Source organism: Geotrypetes seraphini, chromosome 1 (assembly GCF_902459505.1).
Source record: "Geotrypetes seraphini chromosome 1, aGeoSer1.1, whole genome shotgun sequence".
Taxonomy (NCBI): Eukaryota; Metazoa; Chordata; class Amphibia; order Gymnophiona; family Dermophiidae; genus Geotrypetes; species Geotrypetes seraphini.
Genome location: NC_047084.1, coordinates 397,026,127 through 397,048,324, shown reverse-complemented (window position 1 = coordinate 397,048,324; position 22,198 = coordinate 397,026,127). Strand labels below are relative to the sequence as shown.

At 44.4% G+C, this 22,198-nt stretch overlaps 1 protein-coding gene across 1 annotated transcript in view; it reads left to right on the top strand.

The window, feature by feature from the left end:
- LOC117347256 (sialic acid synthase-like) overlaps positions 1-22,198 on the top strand; it is a 189,186-nt gene that overhangs the window by 101,711 nt on the left and 65,277 nt on the right. The window contains exon 3 of the mRNA XM_033917928.1: positions 1,085-1,184. Within this exon, the coding sequence (XP_033773819.1) occupies positions 1,085-1,184 (100 nt within the window). The remainder of the gene's footprint in view (positions 1-1,084; positions 1,185-22,198) is intronic.

The following is a 22,198-nucleotide window of genomic DNA, read 5'->3' as shown; positions in this document are numbered from 1 at the left end:
GCTCCTTCTAACCAGGGACAAGTTATCTATTTTCCCAAACCCACAGAGTAGCAAATGCTATATGGCTGTTGCAATCATCCCTGAAGCTCTCTTTAGGGATGTGAGCTTTGTCTGATAAAAATTAGGGTGCAAATTATTTCCCATGGGGCAGTCAATGCAGCTTATAGATTCTGTCTAATACATCTTCATTTTAAAGGCAGTAAGTTTTTGGCTAACATTGCATGGAGTTAGTACTGTTTTCACAATTCTGACATATTCCATCTTACATTCCAAAGTTGGATTTTTTTGTGGGAAAGTTCCTTTCTTCCAGAATTTACAGCTCTAGTCCAGCGATTCCCTGACTGTCTGCTCTTCATTCTGAAGGGGGTTTTCATTTCCTCTGGTAACTCTTTTTATGCTTTCTCGTGAGGGGGGAGACACTATGATGTCAGGTCAGGGGGCTTTGGGCATTTTTCAGGAAGCCTGGACTAATCAGGCCTTAGGCATAGCGGGTCCGCCCATCTCCACTAATCCTAAGGCCTGATTGGCCCAGGTGCCTACGAGCCTGGGCCAATCACACCTTAGGGCTAGTGGGGATGGGCGGACCCGCTATGCCTAAGGCCTGATTGGTCCAGGCTTCTAGAGCTGGGCCAATCAGGCCTTAGACTTAGCGGGGATGGGCCGGGCCCGTCTCATTTCGACAAGGCGGGCCTGTCGGCTGGACGGCAGCAAGACCCGTCCAGCCGACCAAGTTGGGAGCTGGAGGAGTGCTCAGTTCCTCCTGCTCCATAGGCCTCCAGCGGTGGGAGCAGGAAGAACCGCAAAGTCCTCCTGCTCCTTCTCCGCCCTGCCCAATGCGAATACGGGCCTTAGTGCCCGTCCTGGTGCAGGCTTAGGTTCCTTGGGCTCCTCCCTTGGGAGGGGCCTGAGGCACCTGAGCCAATAAGGGCCTTAGGCCCCTCCCACAAACATACAAAGGGGTTGTGAAGAATTACATGAGCCATTCTTTACATGATTTCCTTACTCATTGCTATAATGGTCGAGCATGGCTGTGTCATTTTCATGTAAGATTATCTGATTGCTTAAAACTTGTTCTTTGTAATAGATGGCTGTAGAGTTTCTGCATGAACTGAATGTCCCGTTTTTTAAAGTTGGATCTGGGGACACCAACAATTTTCCATATTTAGAAAAAACAGCAAAGAAAGGTGAGTGACCATGCCAATTTTTTATTTTTAAAGATATAGTACCTTTGTATACCATCAATCTTAGCTGCTTTTATTAACATGTTTTTTTAAATATGCTGATTCAGACAACTAGTAACCGCTTTTATTAACATGTTTTTTTAAATACGCTGATTCAGAAAATTAGTAATCGCTTTTATTAACATGTTTTTTTAAGTATGCTGATTCAGAAAACTAGTAACTACAGCATATCTCTCTCTCTCTCCCAGAGAACCCCATTCCTCAGATAAGCCGCTCTTAGCTTCACCCTTCTCCACCACTGCCAATTCTAGATTTTGTTCCTTTCATGCCACCTATGCCTGGAATAAATTACCAGAGTTTGTCCGTTAAGCCCCCTTTCCTTACCTTGTTTAAAAGCAGACTGAAACCCACCTTTTTGATTTAGCCTTCAATCCTTAACCCTACTCCTCTGCCCTCCAACCTAGCCAGCTGATTAACCGTTCCCCTTAACTGTAACTATGACATCCTGTTTGTCTATCTTGACTGTTTAGATTGTAAGCTCTTTCGAGCAGGTACTGTTTTCTTCTTCTTTGTGACTGTGTCTAGTGATGGTGTCTGAGGGCTGAATGAATTCTTGCGGAGAAAGATATGAGATCGATCTGTACTAGAAATGGTTTTTAAGAGTGATAGTATGGAGGAACTGAAAAAAATCTTGATGAATCTGGAAGATATAAAGAACCAAATTAATAAATTAAAGAGTAGTAAATCACCTGGACTGGGTGGCAGTTTCCCTAGAGTACTGAAAGAACTAAAAAATGAAATTTTTTATCTGCTGCTAGTAATCTGTAACATGTTTAAAATCCTCCGTAGTACTTAAGAATGAAGTGTGGTCAATGTAACTCCAATTTTTAAAAAGTGTTCTAGGGATCAAGGAAATTACAGACTGGTAAGCCTGACTTCAGTGCTGGACAAAATAGCGAAAATTCTTTCAAAGAATAAAATTATGGCACACAGAGACAAACATGGTTTAATAGGACAGAATCAGCATGGGTTCAGCCAAGGATGTCTTGCCTCACCAATTTGCTTCATTTCTGGGCCTGATGGACCATTTGGTCTGACCCAGTATGGCTATTCTTCTGTTGTTATGTTTAAAGTGATGAACTAATGTGATAGGCTGTGGCCAAGGCCAGAATACAAGGCTGCATAGAGAGATATAACAAGCAGAAGAAATGAGGTATTGATGTCCCTGTACAAGTCATTGAGGCCCCACTTTCAAGATCAATTCTGGCTACTTAGAGTTAGATTCACTAAGCAAACCGATTGTGTACCGCTCGGTTTGCGCTCAGTTTCCGACTCCGGTTCGATTCACTAACCACCTTCCAAACCTCATCCGCACCCTATGCGATCAGCGCATGCAAATGAGTAAAAATGCATGTAAATTTCTTAACGCGTCGATTCATGAAACCATTTCATCCAAACCGACTGGCCTTTCCGTTCCAAAAAGTTACGACTGCTGGGGACTAGTCGTTTACATCCTCGCTGGCTATTTCTGCCTAGCAACATGTTAAGAACCCCATCAAAAATATATATATCTTCCCCTCCAAAAATCCTAAATATATCAAAACTTTTAAATATATGTAAACCTTCATGTACATAAGCGTTAGAAATAATTGTTTTTTTCTTTTTTTGGAATGCGCATAGCGAGTGCGGGAGTGAATATCTGATTTGTAATGCGCATTGCGAGAAAATCACGGATTAACCCCGTGCTCTCCTTGCGCATTGTACATTTCAAATATCAATTCCAAATAACAAAAAAAAACAAAAATCAAATAAAACTTTTAAGGGCCAGCTATCCCTCCCCCCTTCCTTCCATCTGGATTGTCGCGTGCATGTGGTTGCTAGTGGTTGCTATGTGCTTCACGGCAGATAGAGCAGCACAGCCCCCTGGGATTCGTAGGGATCATGGCTACTTGGTATGTAATCAGTGTATTCAAATAATTTCATTTCCCAAAAAATGGTACAATATTACATATAATGTAAACATCCAGTCTTTTCAGTTCATGGCTAATGACCCCACTGCTAGCACCACACCCCTATATATATATATATATATATATATATATATATATATATATATATATATATATATATATATATATATATATATATATAGGGGTGTGGTGCTAGCAGTGTGTATATATATATATATATATATATATATATATATATATATATATATATATATATATACACTTGAACAGGAAGGGGTTGTATGTATGTGTGTGTATGTGTGTATATATATATATATATATATATATATATGTGTGTGTATGTATATATATACATATATATATATACACATACATATACATATACACACACTGTGTGTGTGTATGTATGTGTGTATATATATATATATATGTATGTGTGTATGTATATATATACATATATATATACACATACATATACACACACTGTGTGTGTATGTATGTGTGTGTATATATATATATGTGTGTATATATATATATATATATACACATATATATATACACACACATACATACACACACACATATATATATATGTGTGTGTATATATATATGCACATATATATATACACACATACATACACACACACACACATATATATATATATACACACATACATACACACACACACACATATATATATATATACACACATACATACACACACACATATATATATATATATATATATATATACACACACATACATACACACACATATATATATATGTGTGTATGTATGTGTGTGTATATATATATATATATATATATATATATGTGCATATATATATATATATATACACATATATATATATACACACACACACAGTGTGTGTATATGTGTATATATATGTTTAAAACAGTTTTATTAGGTTTTACATTTACATAGAAACAAGATCAGCCAGATCATCAAGCAATTTACCTAAACATCACAACTGTACCCAATAGGTCCCCCCACCAACCCCCAACCCCTGCAAACCCCCTTCAACCCCCCCCCCCACCTTCCCACCCCCCATGGGAACAGCCTCTTTTACAGTTAGGTCAATTCAACAATCTACTGCGTACAACCGGTGCTAGTGTGGAACAGAATGGTATCCAACAGCGTAGGTACAAAATACCAGCCTTAGAGTTCATATCTGCAATGGATAATCGTTCATAACCTGCCAACTGGATCATTTGCGTGCGCCATTGGGAAACCGTTGGCGTATGTGGTGACAACCAGCATTGAAGTATAGTTTTAAGTCCCACGAAGATGGCCTTTCTGGCAAACGCCGCTGCACCTGGACGGATGGGCTTCATGGTAAGTTTTAACGTGAATAAGTACGTATTAGTAGGCATCCAAGTGCATTTCCAGATAGATTGTACATGTAGGCAGATACGTTTCCAGTAGGCCTGTATGCCCGGACAGTGCCAGAACATATGACCCAAAGAGGCTCTCGGGGCCATACACTTCAAACAACAATCAGTAGGACTGATACGTGCCCGAAACGCCCGAACAGGAGCAAAATATGCCCGGACTAGGAACTTGTAGTATCGTTCTTTTTCTGCTACTGACAGCTGAAGTTTCATGCCCATTGAAAAACTCCGTTTCAGTATGTCCACCGAAATAGTAATCTGCAAATCTTGTGTCCATCTAGAGGCCAATAAAGCATAGTCCAATTCTCCAGCCAATTCTTGTAGAAATCTGTGGTGGAAACGTAGTGGTACAGGTTCCTGAGCCGTTAGGCAAAAGGCTTCTGATAGTTGGTCTCGAATAGTGCCAGATAAGGCCGCTTCTGACAAAGTACTGACATAATGATGTAGCTGCCTGTATTGGAACCAGTCCGCCGGTGTTATTACAGAAGAATCACATAACATTTGAAAAGATTGTAATTGTCCGTTAGATTGCAGTACATGAAATAAATAAAATAGACCCCTCCCGTTTCACCAGGCCTGGGCGCCCAACTCCATACCTGGGAGAAAATCTCCATTACCAGCCACCGGGAGATATGGTGTCACATCGGATCGAACGGCTAATCGCCGGCAGAGATTCCTCCAAAGCCTACGTAGGGGGAGGAGAAACACATCACCATAATCGGTGTCCCGTTTAGGAAGGCACTTAACATGTAACATATAACTGAAATGATATGGGACATGTGCCAAACATTCCACCCTCGTGGCTGAGAAGTGGGATGTTTCACAGAACCAGTCATTCAAGTGCCGCAATAAACAAGCCTCATTAAACCTCCCCAGGTGCAAGAGACCCAGACCCCCTTGAGAGATAGGTAAAGTTAAATTGTGTATGGGGATTCGGGATCTCTTGCCTCCCCATAAAAATCGAGATAATGCACGATGATGAAGCCGGATATGTTTGTGCAGTAAAAAAATTGGTAAAAGTTTGTAGAACATAAAGCCACTGTGGAATCATCATCATGTTGTATAATGCAATCCTGCCCATTAGTGTCAGTGGATAGGATCTCCAGGCCTGCAACCTTTGTGTAGTTTGGGTAAGCAGTGGTTTAACATTAAGTGAATAGAGCGTTGCCAGATCCCTCGGTATGTGGATACCCAAGTATCGGATAGATGATGGGGCCCAAACTAGAGGAAAAGGGCCGGGCCACGAATCACACAGCGAGGGTTGTAAAGGAAGCACTAGAGATTTCTGTTTGTTTAACGTCAGGCCAGAATATATGTGGAATTCATCCAATATCTCCAAGGCACGCTGCAAGGAACTATGTGGTTGAGCTAGTGTAAGTAAGATGTCATCTGCAAATGCCAGCACTCGTATCTGAGAGGAGCCCTCCCTCAGCCCAACCAGAATATCATCCTTTAATAAGGTTCGTAGTAGAGGGTCTAGATAAAGAAGGAATAGCAGCGGGGATAATGGACATCCCTGACGAGTGCCCCTACCGATGTTGAACGGTTGTGTCAAGAAACCATTTACCAGAAGGGAAGCTGTTGGAGACGAATATAACACCCGCAAGGAAGACCCAAACCAACCCCCCACTCCCATGTATTCCAGTACCTTAAATAAGTATGTCCAATCAACTTGGTCAAAGGCCTTTGCAGCGTCTAGACTGACCAATATGCCCGGGTTTGACGCTTGTTGGGCTCTGGACATTGCCAGCAACACCCTTCTAACATTCACTACCGAGTGGCGGCCCTGGACGAACCCTGCCTGAGCCTGGGATATCACTAGCGGTAAGAGTGGAGATAATCGATTTGCCAACAGGCGAGCCAATATTTTTATATCGACATTCAGGAGGGATATTGGACGATAGGAGTCAACTTCGTCTTTAGGTTTGCCTGGTTTTGGTATTAAGGTTATGGTGGCCGCATTGGCGTGCGAAGGAAAGCGGCCCTTCTCCAATGCCACCACATAATAGCCCAGGAGAGGTTCACACACCTGCAGAGACATCATTTTGTAAAATTCAGTGGAAAACCCGTCTGGTCCCGGGGCAGTATACGATTTTAACTGTTTGATTGCTTTTTGTATCTCTGTGCCCTGGATGGGTCTGTTTAAGGTTCATCTCTGCAGGTCAGTGAATTTAGGCATACCCGCGTCTTCCAAATAATCCAGGACATCAGGGCCCATAGATGTCGTAGGGCTAGCATAGAAGTTTGAAAAGTGTTTATAAAACGCTTCAGCTATATCAGATGGTGTAGTATGGTAAGTGTGTGCCCCAGACTTCACCCGGGGAATATATCGGTCATCTTGCCAGTGTTTAGTTAGCGTGGCTAACAACCTGCCGGTTCTATTACCATAACGGTAAAACCTATATTTTCTGTATAACAGGGAACGCTTGATCCTTTCATGTAGCAATGCATTCAAAGCTACTTGCGCTGAGTGCATGTCCTCACGGAGCAGACGAGACGGATTGTGAAGATATCTGGCTTTCAATTGAGTATATCGCTTTTCCAGCCTAATAATACCCTGGGTGATTCTCTTGCGGCGAGCTGATACATAAGAAATTATCACCCCTCTAAGTACTGCCTTGGCCGTGTCCCAAAATAGATCCGGGGTTTGTACATGTTGCCCATTGGTCGTTAGAAACTCTTCCCAGTTAGTTCGTAAATATGTTTGGAAAGAAGGGTCGTCAGCCAGATAGGAGGGAAATCTCCACCGGAAGTCCCCCATAGGGGGAGCAGTCCAGGATATATCCAACCAAATAGGACAATGATCGGATAAGGCTAATGGTCCTATCGTCGCCTCTGTTACTCGAGAGAACAAGGATTCAGTTATTAGGATGTAGTCTAATCGGGAAAAGGTTCCATGTGCTCGTGATTGGTGTGTGTAGTCTCGTTCGAACGGGTGAAGTAGCCGCCAGGGATCCACCATGCCCAGGGATTTACACAAAAAGGGCAGCCCCCTAGTGTCAGTTGCAGTTGGAGACCCAGACACTCTGGTTCGATCAAGGGAGGCATCCAGAACTTGATTGAAATCCCCAACCACTAGAAGAGGAACTGAAGTGTCCCTAAGGCCTAAAGTAATCAACGAATTAAAGTATGTGGTTGAGTAATTGTTTGGCCCATAAGTTATCAGTAATCGGAAATCAGCACCTTGCAAGGTTATATGCAACAGCAATGATCTACCCAGCGTGTCTTTATGGCAGGAAGTGACTACACATTTTAAACCCTTTCGAATCAGCAAGCAAACCAGCTCTTTTGCCTGTAGAGGAGGCATGAAAAACAGATCCTACCCATCCCCGCTTCAATTTCTCATGCTCCTCAGCAGTCAATTTAGTCTCCTGCAAACAGGCCAAATCCGCCTTGTGGCGTTTCAGTTGTTGCAGGATTTTAGACCTTTTTACAGGAGATGTTATACCGGCAACGTTCCAGGAAATAATTCGAAGTGTGTTATCCCCCATGTGTACCCCTTATAAATTGTATAGTGACAGAAAAACTCCGAACCCACGTCTGGGCGCCCAGCCTCCCCCAGACGGTCAGCAGAAAAACCCAATCATATTGCAGTAACAGCAGTTGTAAACATAGCATAAAAATATCTAATCTGACCCGTGAAAAACACAAAACTGAATCATTTTCTGCCCCCCAAGGCTGCTCCCATCCCCCCCCATCTAACCCAACCCCTCCCCCCATATCCCCAACATTCCCAACTAGCATATCCCGGAGGTATATGCAAGAGGTCCGAAGAGACACCCACGGAGCCCCAATCTTTCAAACAACCGAAATACTGTCTCAAAATAGAAAGCCTCAACATAACAACATACTCAATTCTAAAATCCTGAAAGTTCATCCCAGCCAAACCCAATACAGTTACATGGTATGATCCTCAAGGAGGGTCCCCCTGGGATTCCAGTTGGGTGTTGATGAAGTCAGCTGCATCAGAAGCCTCTGTAAATGAATGCCATGTACTTGCATGCAGGATTTTCAGGGTAGCCGGATACAGAAACAGAAAACGCTGTTTAAGGTCTTCCAGGCGTTTACAAAGTGGATAAAATCCTTTTCTTTTTTCAGTTAGAGTCGTCGAGTAATCTTGGCTAATGCGAATAGTTGATCCTCGCATCTTTAAGGCATCTTTTTTTACCCGGTATTGGTGTAAAACTGCTGCTTTGTGTCTGTAGTTCAGGAATTTTGCTATCACTACTCTCGGTCTGTCTTCCTGAGCTGGCCTCCTACCCAACCGATGGGCCCGTTCCAGGCAGAGAGTGCCAGATTCCATAGCTTCCGGGAATTCCAATTCAAGCCAGCTCTCCAATTCCGCAGGTAGGTTAGCATCAGGAATCAGTTCTGGAATTCCCAGAAACCGCAAGTTACTGCGTCTGGACCTATTTTCCAGGTCATCAATTTTTTCAGCCTGTCTATGCACAGTTTCTTGCAAAGAGGCTAAATCCATTTCATGAGAGGTGATAGTATCCTCTGATGCAGACACCCGATGTTCCAGTTCCGTTGTGCGGGCCGTAGTGTCAGTTAGAAGTTGTTCCAGTCGGGTCAGTTTAGCAGTCAGAGCCTCCAACTGCGGCCCCAGCGCCTGGGTCACCGCCGCCTTGATTTCAGTCAGTGCGGTATCTGTAAACTCCGATACCGCCGTCCCCGATGCGGCCGCCATCTTGGTCGCGCCCGGATTAACTTTTTGTTTTCCAGCCTTGACCGGCTTCGATCGCGTCGTCTCTTGCGATCGGGTCAGGTATTGCTCCATCGAAGCCCGATGCTGGGCGTCTGCGGGGGACCCGGCCAGGACGAATTTTGTTGCGGTGAGGCTTAATAATGTGGATTGGGGCCCGGAGCCGATGTGAGAGACGTCCTCACCAGCTCATAGCGTCACGTGACCTCATGTGTATATATATATATATATATACACACACATACATACACACACATACATACACACACATACATACACACACATACATACACACACACACACATACATACACACACACACATATATATATATGTGTATGTATATATATATATATATATATATATATATATACACACACACACACACACATACATACAACCCCCTCCTGTTCAAGTATTAATTTTACCCCTTCCATTCTCTGTGCACCATTTGCAGGCAAACCATACTTGCAGTGAAGATATTGGAAAGTGTTCCACACATCTCATCCAGCAACATCACCTATCCCTACGTCTACAGTAACATGAAGATGACTTCCCTACATCTGCATGTTGTTTTTCAGACTGCCATTGGACTCTCATCTTGTCCTTTTTAATTTCTATGATGTTAAATATTGAAATAAAATTTTTAATTGAGCTGAGGTGGGTGTCACTTTAATAGGCATCTGCTAGTGTGTGACACATGATATGTAGTGTATAAGGGGTCTTTGGAAACCTTTTATCTTTTCTGAACATTACAATCTATTTCCTCTTGTCGCTCCATGGTCACAGGTTTTTAGGGGGGGACCCACAATGGGCATTCCAGAGAGACATCTGCATGCAAGTACCTCCCATGAGTAAGCACATTGACATACATCAGTTTGATGTTTTTCACATATCAATGAGTTTAGACCCTCTCATGTATGGATTCTTAAATATATTATTAAAATTATAAACAGTACCTCTGATCTACCACAATAAGTATTACTGTGGTCATGGATTTACTATTTGCAACTACTGAATATGTATTTAGTTAAAAATTTTAAGCTTCATCCATAAGCAGCTCTGGTTATAAATAAAAGTTCCATAGCATGTCAGTTCCATGGCATGTCATGTTTGGTCACAATTTCTGTTATGAAGCTGTGTGAGTCCAGGATTCGCGACTTTCCTTGGTTAACAAGAAGCAGCATAACATTTGAATCCTTAAGCTCAGGATGCTGAGGCTGTTGCTATGACTACAACGCCACACTCACCTGCATGTTGCGTAATGTTTATTGGAACTTTCTATAATGGTGGTGTTCGTGGCTTTGCCTAATTTACCTGATTCTTTCCTCTTATACATATACTATTGCTTAACTGGAATTATTTATCCAAAAATGCGCTGTAAAAGAGCAGGTTTAAATCCCGTATAAAAGTGATCATTTATTTTCCTTAGCTTTATGCTAAGGATACGTTACACTGGCTGTGAAGCAGGTGCTTTTCTTCCAGTAACTATCCTCTCCTCCCTCCACGCATAGCGTTGCTTTAGCTAACCTACTGCAGCGTGTAAATGTCACTCCCCCGCCCTTCATGATCTGTGGGGTATTTAAGCTCCGCACGTGCAACACGACCGCACCCTGCAAGATGTCTGACCAACCGAGGGGCCGCAAGCCAAACTTCTCAGAGGGAGAAGTGCTCCGGCTAGCGGAGCTCTTCTCTCTGAACGAGAAAATCTTGTTTCCCCGAAAGGGCAGAAATAGGACATCGTAACCATGGATTGGGCCTGGGGCAAACTACAGGCACTGTTCAACGAACGTGCCTTGACCCTGCGTTCTGTAAGTAAATGGTTGGTTATATGCTGCATAACTGCGGGTGTTTCATGAGTGTTGTTCGTGTGTAAAAAATAGTTTTTTGCATGATGTGCTGTTGGGTTTGGTTACAGTGAATATACCGTGCGATGCATGATTTATCTTGCATTTTTGATCCTTCCTTTAACGTCTTAGATATAGCTTTTTCTTACCACTTCTCCACGTGTTTTTCATTATGATGTTCTGAAAGCTGTATGTTTAATGCTAGGTTGAGGATCTATAGAAGAAGGCGCTGGACCTGCGCCTTCATCACCCGCGCTGGGTCCGAGGCGTCGGACACAATCTGGACAACTCCCCAGGTATGCGTGTGTTCGGGGGTTTTGTGAATAGCAGTAAGAGGTTTTTTGTCCTTGTTATCCTGCGTCAGTTATTAAAATGTTATTCCTTTTTGGTGTGCTTTTTTGGCGTTTGTTTATGCATAGTCTATTTTAGTGTGTTCCATGTGGGACTGTAGTGGTTGGCATTTATTTTATTATGCCTTGGTCTCAGTCAGCACTGCACAGTTTTTTTAATCATTGCTATTTAGGTTCTGAGGGCAGTTTGGAGGAGGAGGGGTGTGTGGTTAATAGGCTTTTATGTTTTAATTTATTAAGCACTTTTTGGGAAACATAGGTTATGCCATGGTATTTTGTTTCTTTGTTCAGATGAAAGCTCTGAGGAGAACCAGGAGGAGGAGGCTGCTAATTCCGCACAGGTGCAACCTTCCACCCTCCCCTACAGGCCCTCTGTCCACACGTCCAAGTACCCCACCGTCTCAGGCTGGTCCTGCAAGACAGCATCCTAACACCCAACCCCCCCTCTAGGATCCTGCTGCGAAAGTGTCCCCGCCCCTGCCCTGCACTGTCCTTCCCCATCCCATTCTTCTTCCCCCTCCGACTAAACATCCCTGGTTCCACCAAGGGCACAATGTCCACCACAGGCCCAATCCTGGAGCGATTTGAGGGACTGAATTTTTCAAGTGGTAAGTGTTCCCCTGGCTTAAATGTTGATTGTTGTCTGTAACAGTGAAAGATCTGCAAAATAATGCTATATTTATTTTTTTTTCAGGAGAGGATAGTGACTGCCAAATTGTAGAGTCTCCTCCAACACAAGTTTCCACACCCTCCCCACTTCAATCCCCACCCCATGATTCCGCACCAACCTCACCCATACCTTCCCACTCCCTCTCGTCAGCAACCAGCCGTCTTTCCCTGGTTGAGACCACAACCTCTCCTGTGACTTTCCCTGTATGTCTTACCTCCCCCTTTTCCCTGTAGCAGCACCCACAACTGTGGACTGCTCCACCGACCTCATCCAGTTTCCTTCCACATCCCCCATTGCAGCAACCACTTTTGTGAACTCTGCCACCATGACTGTCCCTCTGCCCATTTCGTCCACAGCAGTTGACATTCGTCGGGCGGTGGAGATGATGAGGATGGGGTCTGGCATGCTGGTCCAACTTGCTGAGTTTGGGAAAGCATCACTAAGCAGGATGACTGACGATCTCATCCAGATTGTGTCAGAGAGTGCTCAGACCCTGAAAATGATGACAAGTGAACTGGAGCGGATTGCCAGGAAACTGGATGCTGACCCACCGACCCCTCCCCCCTTGAATGTCTTCCGCTGTTATGGAGGGAGCTGCACATTCCATTCTCCCTCCTGGCATCCCTTGCCGCTTTCCAACCTCCCCCCCCCTCCCACACTCCAACCCTAACTTTCCCACACACATCTAACAAATTATCCATCCCTCCTCCACACCCCCACCCTCTACCACTCCCTTCCCCCTTTTTCCAACCTCCATCCTCCTACAACCTCCACACTCCCACCCCCGTAAAATATAACAATAAAACATGTAGGAATGCCACAAAAGAAACACATATGCAATCTTAGAATCGGGAGGAGGCGCTAGTAAGGACTAGCTTCGAGTCCCTATTTATTATGCTTCTAACTAATGACATCATAGTAACTTCCCTCGTTTACACATCTCATGATTGGTGGGTACAAAGGTACATGGTTTTACATTGGTGGATACAAAGATAGGTACATGCTTTTTACCTCATGATTACCTCGTGCTTTTACCTCGTGATCATCCTCCAACTCAGCACTTAGACAAAGGCCTGATTAACACGTGGACAGGGCCTGAGTCTATGCACATATGCAATGCCTGTACAATGAGGACAGCTCAAATAAGATAAGCATGTGACAGTCCAAAGGTTATAATGCATGCTCATTAGCCTTAAGCTGTAGGCAAAATCTGATTGTTGCCCATATAAGGGATGCTTATACAAGATAAAAGATAAGATAAGGGTAAACCTGTGTCAGGTTAATATTTGACAAAAGTCTTGTGACAAGATGCTAGTATTTTTCCTTTACTTAGAATGGCTGCATGGCAAGAAGGGAAAGGGAATGAGAAACAGGGCCTCAGATCCAAACACAGGCCTAGATCCACACACAGGCCTAGATCCTCACACAGGGCCTAGTCGGTGTGCCGACTTGGCCTGCGTTCAGAACTGCCTGTGCGCTGATCCTGCCTGTGTTCTGATGCCCTGGATCAGAACTTATCAGATCTCCATCCCTTCAAAAACACATATCCACACGAGACACAATACAGCAATATACACCACACTACACTGTTGAGACTTCTGGAAAGAGTCTTCGCTGTCCTCCGGTAAGTCTCCCTCTTGCCTCCTTGTCTCTACCTCTCCCTCCGGCCTACCCTTTGGCTAGACTGACTACTTAACCTTTGTCGTCCTCTCTCTGCAGGCTCCCTTTCAAAGCTGCTTGGATACCGCTTCTCTCAGCAGGCTCACTTTCAAAGCTGCTTGGACACTGCTCGACCACGACTAACTACACTGCAGGTTACAGCACTCTTGTTGGTGGCTCCATTCTGGAAAGAGTCTTTGCTTTCTGTTACCTGTAAAGGGTTGTAACCCTAAAATATTTATTCACAGTTAATGTTGCTTTTTATGTAGACGTTACATGCCATGTTATAATTAAAATCACTGATGTTCTGTGACTTGTAAACAGTTCAACGAACGTGCATTGACCCCCCACGTTCGGTAAGTAACTCTTTAGTTATACGTTATCATCCCGTTCTTACGCCCCCTCCAAATAAACACCCCAGGTTCCTCCAAGGGCACTCCTCCCACCACAGGCCCAATACTGCAGTGATTAGAGGGACAGAATGTCTCAAGTGGTAAAAGTTCCCCTGGCATTAATGTTGATCCTTGTCAGTAACAGTGACAGATGTGCAAGATAATGCTGTATTATTTAGCCAGGAGATGATAGTGACTGCCAAATTGTGGATTCTCCTCCACCACCACTTAACACTAGATCCAACACTGACTCTTGTCAGCAACCATCTGTCTTTCCCTGGTAGATCCTGCAACCTCTCCCGTGACTTTCCCCTGTTGCGGGTGTTGCATGTCCGTGCTCATAACTGAATTTTGGCCGATGCAATTAGGATAACTCCACAGATAGGCCTAACAGATTTTGAAGTTGTTGGGGGGTTGGGGGGTTATGTGAATAGCAGTAATAGTATTTTAGAAGCTGGTTTTTTATTCATTAAAGTAATTTTTTTAGGGAGGGTTAACGCAGTTTCTCTCAAGGGGTGTTGCATAGTTACCACCCCTGGTTCCTCAATGCGGAACTTCAGTGTGAGAGAAGTGCATAAGCTAGCGGAGCTCTTCTCTCTCAACGAAAGAATTCTGTTTAGGGAGACCATGGACTGGGCCTGGAGTTAACAGTTCAATGAACGTACATTGACCCCCAAGTTCGGTAAGTAACTCTTTAGTTATACGCTACCATCCAAGGGCACTCCTCCCACCACAGGCCCAATACTGCAGCGATTAGAGGGACAGAATGTCTCAAGTGTTCAAAGTCCCCTGGCATTAATGTTAATCCTTGTCAGTAACAGTGACAAATCTGCAAGTTACTTACGCAGATGATAATGACTGCCAAATTGTGGATTCTCCTCCACCAACACTTTACACTAGACCCACCACTCACTCTTGTCAGCAACCATCTGTCTTTCCAAGGTACATACCCAAACCTCTCCTTTAACTTCACACAGTGACAGATCTGCAAGATAATGCTATATTGTTTTGTCCACTTTTTGTGACTTTGCAAACTTGAATGTCCCTCCGCCCATTTATGACACAGAGGTTGACATTCGTGGGGTGGTGGAGATGATGAGGATGAGGGTCTGACACGCAATTACAAATTGCTGAGCATGGGACAGCCTCACTAAATTGTATGACTGACGATCTCATCCAGATCTTGTCAGAGGGTGCTCGGACCCTGATTATTGATGACAAGCGAACTGGATTGGATTGCCAGCAAACTGGATGCACTGTTTGTAGTAGGAGGGGGGGCATGGTTAATTATCATTTATGTATTCCTAAATAATGCACTGTTTGGAAACACATGTTATGCCATGTTATTTTTCTTGATGTTCAGATGAAAGCTCAGAGGAGGAAACCAAGGAGGAGGCAGGTGCAGCGGCTACTGCTCATGCCCCACACTGACCCTTTCTCATGCCACACAGGCGCACCCTTCCAACCTTCCCCCCCAGGTGAAAATTAGACTACAAAAACTTGTGCAACATGGCATCTGCATGTGCTTAAAATTAATACGCTAGGTAAAGAATTTAAAGAAGAAGGCGCAGGACCGACCTGCTTCATCACCCGTGCTGGGGTGAGATGCGTGCGATGCCATTTGTATAACTCACCAGGTTGTTTTAACATATTCTGAATAGCGGCTAGCTGGAGCACTTATCCCTCTGTGAAGTTTGGCTTGTGGCTCCTCGGTTGGTCAGACATCTTGCAGGTGCTTAAATACCCCGCAGATCGTGAAGGGCGGGGGAGTGACGTTTCCATAGTATATGTATAAGAGGAAAGAATCAGGTATATTAGGCTAAGCCACTAACACCAGCATTATAGAAGGTTTCAATAAACATTAAGCAACATGCAGGGGATAGTGTGGTGGTGTAGTCATAGCAACAGCCCCAGCATTCTTAGCTTAAGGGTTCATATGTAATGCTGCTTCTCCTTACCCCTGTTTACTCAAAGAACCCTCCTTCCACCTCAAACTTCCTTACCTGTGCCATGGGCAACCCCAGATTTCTCAATTCATTATTTACATTAAGGTAAGTGTTTGCACTAGAGGATTGGGATTGCCATGTTGCACAAGTTTATGTGGTCTAATTTATACCTGGTCTTGCTAGACTTCATTTAAGGATTATCTTTCAAATTATGGTAAAGTGCTCCTGCTAGTGGAGCTTCTGTCAGCAGGTGTTGCAGAGTTTCCACCCATGCTTCCTTCAATGTGCCTCTTTTCACCAAGGTAGGTGCTAATGGCATAGTTACTGCCACACCTATACCCACCTTGTTACAAAAATTTAATATCTCCCAAAAGGATAACGGTGCCGAAAAGACCAATACACTTGTAAAATGTTTGGCTTGAGTGAAAGTGGTTGCCTTGACTGTATAAACATGATGCTTGTAATACGGACACAGTGCAATGGCTGTTATTTAATACTTATGTGTGTTGTCACTTTCTGTCCAAGTCTGTGTAGTACCAGCCCTTATCAGAACCTTAATAAAAAAATATATGAAGAAACATGTTTTATAGCATGCATTTTTCTATACGGCTATGTAGGTATTTTGAACAAATGTTTGATAACATCGTTATACCCGCCACACATTAGCACTTGAAAATGTCATCTATGAAACAGAACTTTGATAAACAGTGTTTTATTGAAATAAAAAAACAGTTAGGAAACCACATAGAACTACACCCATATATATGCACTGAACATTTCATAGTGTATTAGTCAATGCAATATGTCTCCGGCTGATTGCTACGCTGAGAAATATGCACAGATAATAAATTATGAAGACATGCTGTATGGTTTAATTGTGAGAAATAGGGGGATTACTGCACATCCCAAGAGCCACATAGTAAAACACAAGTGTTGACACTCTGTGTTCCCTGCAGCTTGTGCTGAAATGCAAGAGAAAACATGGGTTATGAGAATAGTTACAATACATGAAAACATACACGATGGATCTTTTAACCACTAATACATATAGCATACATTTCCACAGACAATTCCAAATTTCAGAAATGGTAATATATAGCTTGACTAAAACCTATAACACCGGCGATAAAATATACATTCCATCTGAGTTTCAAAGCCTTATTGGATCCAATACAAAACTCAGGCTTTTGTAACATGGAAAAAATGTTTTTAAAGCTATGTCTGTTAATTTGCGTATTCTATTTTGCAACTTTTTGGTTGGATCAAGTTTTAATTCCTGGTAAGCTATTGGATCTTGTAAATGTTGAATTGCTTTTCTTGTGTAGGTTTCAGTATCTTGTATCACAATTCCTCCACCCTTGTTGGCTGATTTAATGATGATGTTTTTATTGTGTTGGAGATCCGTTAAGGCCTTGTCAAAGGCTTTTTGGAAATTTAGATATATGATGTCTATGGGGTCTCCTTTGTCCATCCGTTTGTTGATCCCTTCGAAGAAGTGCAATAAGTTCGTTAGGCACGATCTTCCCTTGCAGAAACCATGCTGGCTGGTTATCAGAAGTTCATGTTTTTCAAAATGTTGATCGATGTTTTCTTTTATCAGTGCTTCTGCCATTTTCCCCGGAACCGAAGTCAGGCTCACCGGCCTGTAGTTTCCCGGGTCACCTCTTGATCCCTTTTTAAAGATGGGCGTAACATTGGCTATCTTCCAATCTTCCGGGATCTCGCCTGTTTTCAGGGATAAGTTGCAAATTTGCTGCAGTAGTTCCGCTATCTCCTCCTTTAATTCCTTCAGAACCCTTGGATGTATGCCATCCGGACCCGGGGATTTGTCAGTTTTTAGTTTTTCTATCTGCCTGCGAACGTCCTCAAGGCTCATTTCTATGGATGTTAATTTTTCTGCCTGACTTCTGTTGAAGAATTGCTCAGGTTTCGGTATGTTGGACGTGTTTTCGTTAGTAAATACAGACGAGAAGAACATGTTAAGCCTTTCTGCCACTACCTTCTCCTCCTTCACCACTCCCTTCCTGTCTCCGTCATCCAGCGGTCCCACTTCCTCTCTAGCCGGCTGCTTCCCTTTAACATATCTGAAGAATGGTTTCTTGCTTCCCTGGCTAGCCTCTCTTCATACTCTCTTTTGGCTTTCCGAACCTCACGGTGACATTCTTTTTGATGCTTCTTATGCTCCTTCCAGTTCCCCTCAGTTTTGTCCTTTTTCCATTTCTTGAATGAATTTTTCTTATTGCCTATCGCTTCCTTCACTGTTTTGGTTATCCACGCCGGGTCTTTTGTTCGATTCTTTTTGCACCCCTTCCTGAATCTGGGGATATACAGATTTTGCACCTCGCTCACCATGTCCCTGAAGAAGGACCAGGTATGATTTACCGTTAGCCATGTTTTGGAAGTGTTCCTAAGTTTCTTCCTTACCAATTCCCTCATTGCTTCGTAGTTTCCTTTCCTGAAGTTAAAGGTTGTCGCAATGGATCTCTTGCCTTTTGACACTCCTACCTCAACCTTGAACTTGATCATATTATGATCGCTGTTTCCCAACGGTCCCACTACTTCTACTTCCTTTGCAGGTCCCCTTAACCCATTTAGGATTAGATCCAGAGTGGCATTTCCTCTCGTCGGTTCTCTAACAAGCAATAATATAGGCCCATCTTTATTTCAGGCCCTTTCCTTCCCGGTATTTTAACCCATAGAGATTCCAGCTTGCTGGCCGTCTCTGCTGTGTCCATTCTTGTGGATTGTATGCCTTCTTTTATGTATAGGGCTATTCCACCTCCTTTTTGTCCTGATCTGTCCTGGCGATAGAGCTTGTATCCCGGTAGTGCTGTATCCCATTTGCTTTCCTCATTCCACCATGTTTCAGAGATTCCAATGATGTCGATGTCCTCTGCGTTGGCCAAGGCTTCTAGTTCCCCCATTTTGTTTCTTAGGCTCCTTGCATTAGCATATATGCACTTTAGATCCTGGTATTTTGCTGTCCTCCTTTCCTTTCCCTGTGCTTCGGTCCATATTTTCTTCTCTTTTGCTGCAGACATTGTAACCTCTTCTTCTGGGTTAGTCGACTTTTGCAATTTGTCCCTTGTTTCTTCCCAGCCATTTTTCCCCTCAGTATCTTCACAGGATACCGTCTTCCAAATCGTCGACCCTTGGTCAACTGTCGGCTTTCCCCTTCTTCTTAGTTTAAAGCCTGTTCTATTCCTCTCTTGACGTTGTTTGCTAGGAGTCTAGTTCCTGCCGCGCTCAGATGCAGTCCATCTTTCCTGTAGAGCTTGCTCTTGCCCCAAAACGCCGTCCAGTTCCTCACGAAGTGGAATCCTTCTTCCTCATCCACGTATTTATTGATTGTAGTTCCTCCTGCCTTTTCACATCTGCCCTCAGTACTGGTAGGATCTCTGAGAACACTATCTTCTGAGCTCTCATCCTCAGCTTCCTTCCCAGAATCTTGAATTGTTCTAACAGCGTGCTTCTTTTGTAGTCTCTCCTGCTGACATCGTTCGTCCCGATGTGGATCACTACAGCGGTCTCTTCTGTCTCCGCCCCTTCCAGGATCATTCCAATTTTGTCCACGATGTCCTTGGTTCTTGCTCCCGGAAGGCAGGTCACCAGTCGGTCTTCTCTCCCTCCTGCTATGTGGCTGTCCACATGCCTAAGGATCGAGTCTCCCTCTAGGATCGCTGACTTTCCCTTCTTTAATTTTTGCTTCGGTCTCAGGTCAGTGTCACTCTTTCTTCTTCTGGGCCTCGACTAGCCAAATTCTCCCCCTCTTGCGGTAGTCCTCTGTGGGTGTCATCCTTGAGGTAATCTTCTTCTTGCTCTCCCTTGCATGTTGGTATCCGTGTAGCTTCTTCTTTCATCTGAAGTTCGTTCTCTTCCACCTTCGTCCTGTATGCCTCTTCATTGAATCTCTCGAGTTCCCTGACTTCCTCCTCAATGTGTCTCTATGTGGTGTGAAATCCTTCTAGCTCCTGTATCCTGTCCTCTAGTCGCTTGACCTCCTTCTTCAAGCTTTTCAGTTCCTGACACCGACTGCATATCTCCCCGAGGGGAGATAGTCATACATATGACAGTCTGTGCAGAACACTGGAAAGCTCATCTTCTGGCTTCCTTCTGCTTCCATTGTTGTTCCTACTTTAAGATATCAGTTGAGATTACTTGTGACTTGAGATTACTTGTGACTTGTGTCCGCTTTTTGTCCTTTCTCTCTCCCTATCTGCTGCTGGTGTCCTCCCTGACTCTCTTTCTGTGCTGGTGCCCTCTCTTTCTCTCTCTCTAACTGTCTCTGGTGTCCTCTCGCTCACTGCCTGTTGGTGGTGTCTTCTCTGTCTCTCTTCTCTCTCTGCTGGTGTCCTCTCTCTCTGTGCTGGTGTCTCTCTCTCTCTCTCTACCTGCTGCTGGGGTCCTCTCTCTCTCTCTACCAGCCGTTGGTGTCCTCTCTCTCACTCTCTCCCTCTGCCTGCTTGGTATACTTGTGTGAACGGCTTGGCCCTTTGTGTCTGTCTCTTTCTTACCTTCTGTGCTTTCCTTCTGTACTTGTCGCTTCTTTACCCTTCTGTCTTACTCCGTTGCCTTGTCCCTTCTCAAAGGCCCTTCGCAAAGGTGCTCTCGTTGGCTCCGCCCCCTTTCAAGAGGGAGTCCGACGCTGCCTCTGACGCGGTGGGGGTGGGCGGAGCGTACTCTCGCCGCTTCCCCGAGTCCTGTGCTTCTTCCTGCCTCCTTCCCCTGTGCAGAACTCTGTGTCTCCGACTCTCCCTCGCTCAGTCAGGCTACCCAAGCACGCTGCCTCCTTCTCCTTTGCTCTAGCAATGTAATCGCTGCCCCTTCACTCTTCACATTCACTGTCCGCACCGGGTATTTCTTTTTATCTCCATGGACACATCCTATCTCAACTTCCTTAAGGCTAGTGCTTTCTGAGATGTCACCTTTTATCTGTTGCCACAGGTCACTGGCCATAGCACTGTGTTCCGCCCCTGTGTCTAGTAAGGCAGTCACTGCTTTGTTTTGTACCCATACCTTCTGCACATAACCCCCCTGAGGGCTCCTCCTTACCCCAGTTTTTATTGTACAGTCTCTCCTCTGCCTGCATTCCCACTGTCGGTGTCCTCTTCCCCCACACTTGAAACATTGCACCCCTGTATTAGGTGTAAATTTCCTCTGGGTGTTACCCTGGGTTCTAGCAAATCTATTCCCACTGGGTCCTATATCCCCAGATGTGTGTATCAGGGTGGGTGTGCTCTAAAAGCAGGTCTCAATATTTACCCTACTTTGGGTGTCTATGTACGCCTCTACCACTTGCAACAGCTGTCCCATCATTTGTGCCTGTGCCTCCATTACACGGACAAAGTCCTTGTGGTGCTGCCCTGCTGCTTCTTGGCTGGCCTGCCACAGACCTTGATTGGCACCTATTACCTTCTTCAGCTCCTCATTCTGCCTGTGACACTCCGCTGCCACTGCCGCCAATGCTGAAGACTCCATCCTGGATCTGTGGAAATGTGAAACACAAACACTCGATCCAAGTGTGGTTTCTCAAGGATCACTGACCCCCAGTACCACCCTCCTAGACCCTCTGTCTAGGGCGCTTACAACAGTACTGGTGAGTCTTCGCCTCTGTGCTCCTTACAGGGTGCACCGCCCTTCTTCCAGGACCTCCCGGTCCCCTCTGGCTCCACTGGAAACTCCAGGGATCGTCTGGTCACTGGCTTCACTCCTGGAATACTCTCCTGCACTGTACTGCTGTGGATTCCTCCACAGTTGATCCAGCTGCTCTTCTGTAGGCTCTGGAAATGCTGCCCTGAAGACTTGTATATCCAATGATAGAAATCACTTCCAGAAGTTCATTACCAACAAACTTTTCCTCCGGCAATGTAAATCCAGAAAAGTGAAAATCCAGGAACAAACAAACGAACCAAAAAAATAAAATTTCCACCTTGCTATGCCTTTCTTCACTTGAAGGAGGTACCAGATCGCACTCCTGACACCAAATTGTCACAACCTGGGCTCCTGTAAGGCGCAGCGAGCACCTGGGAACGTGACCCAAAGCTGAAACCTGGCGTGTCCCTTTC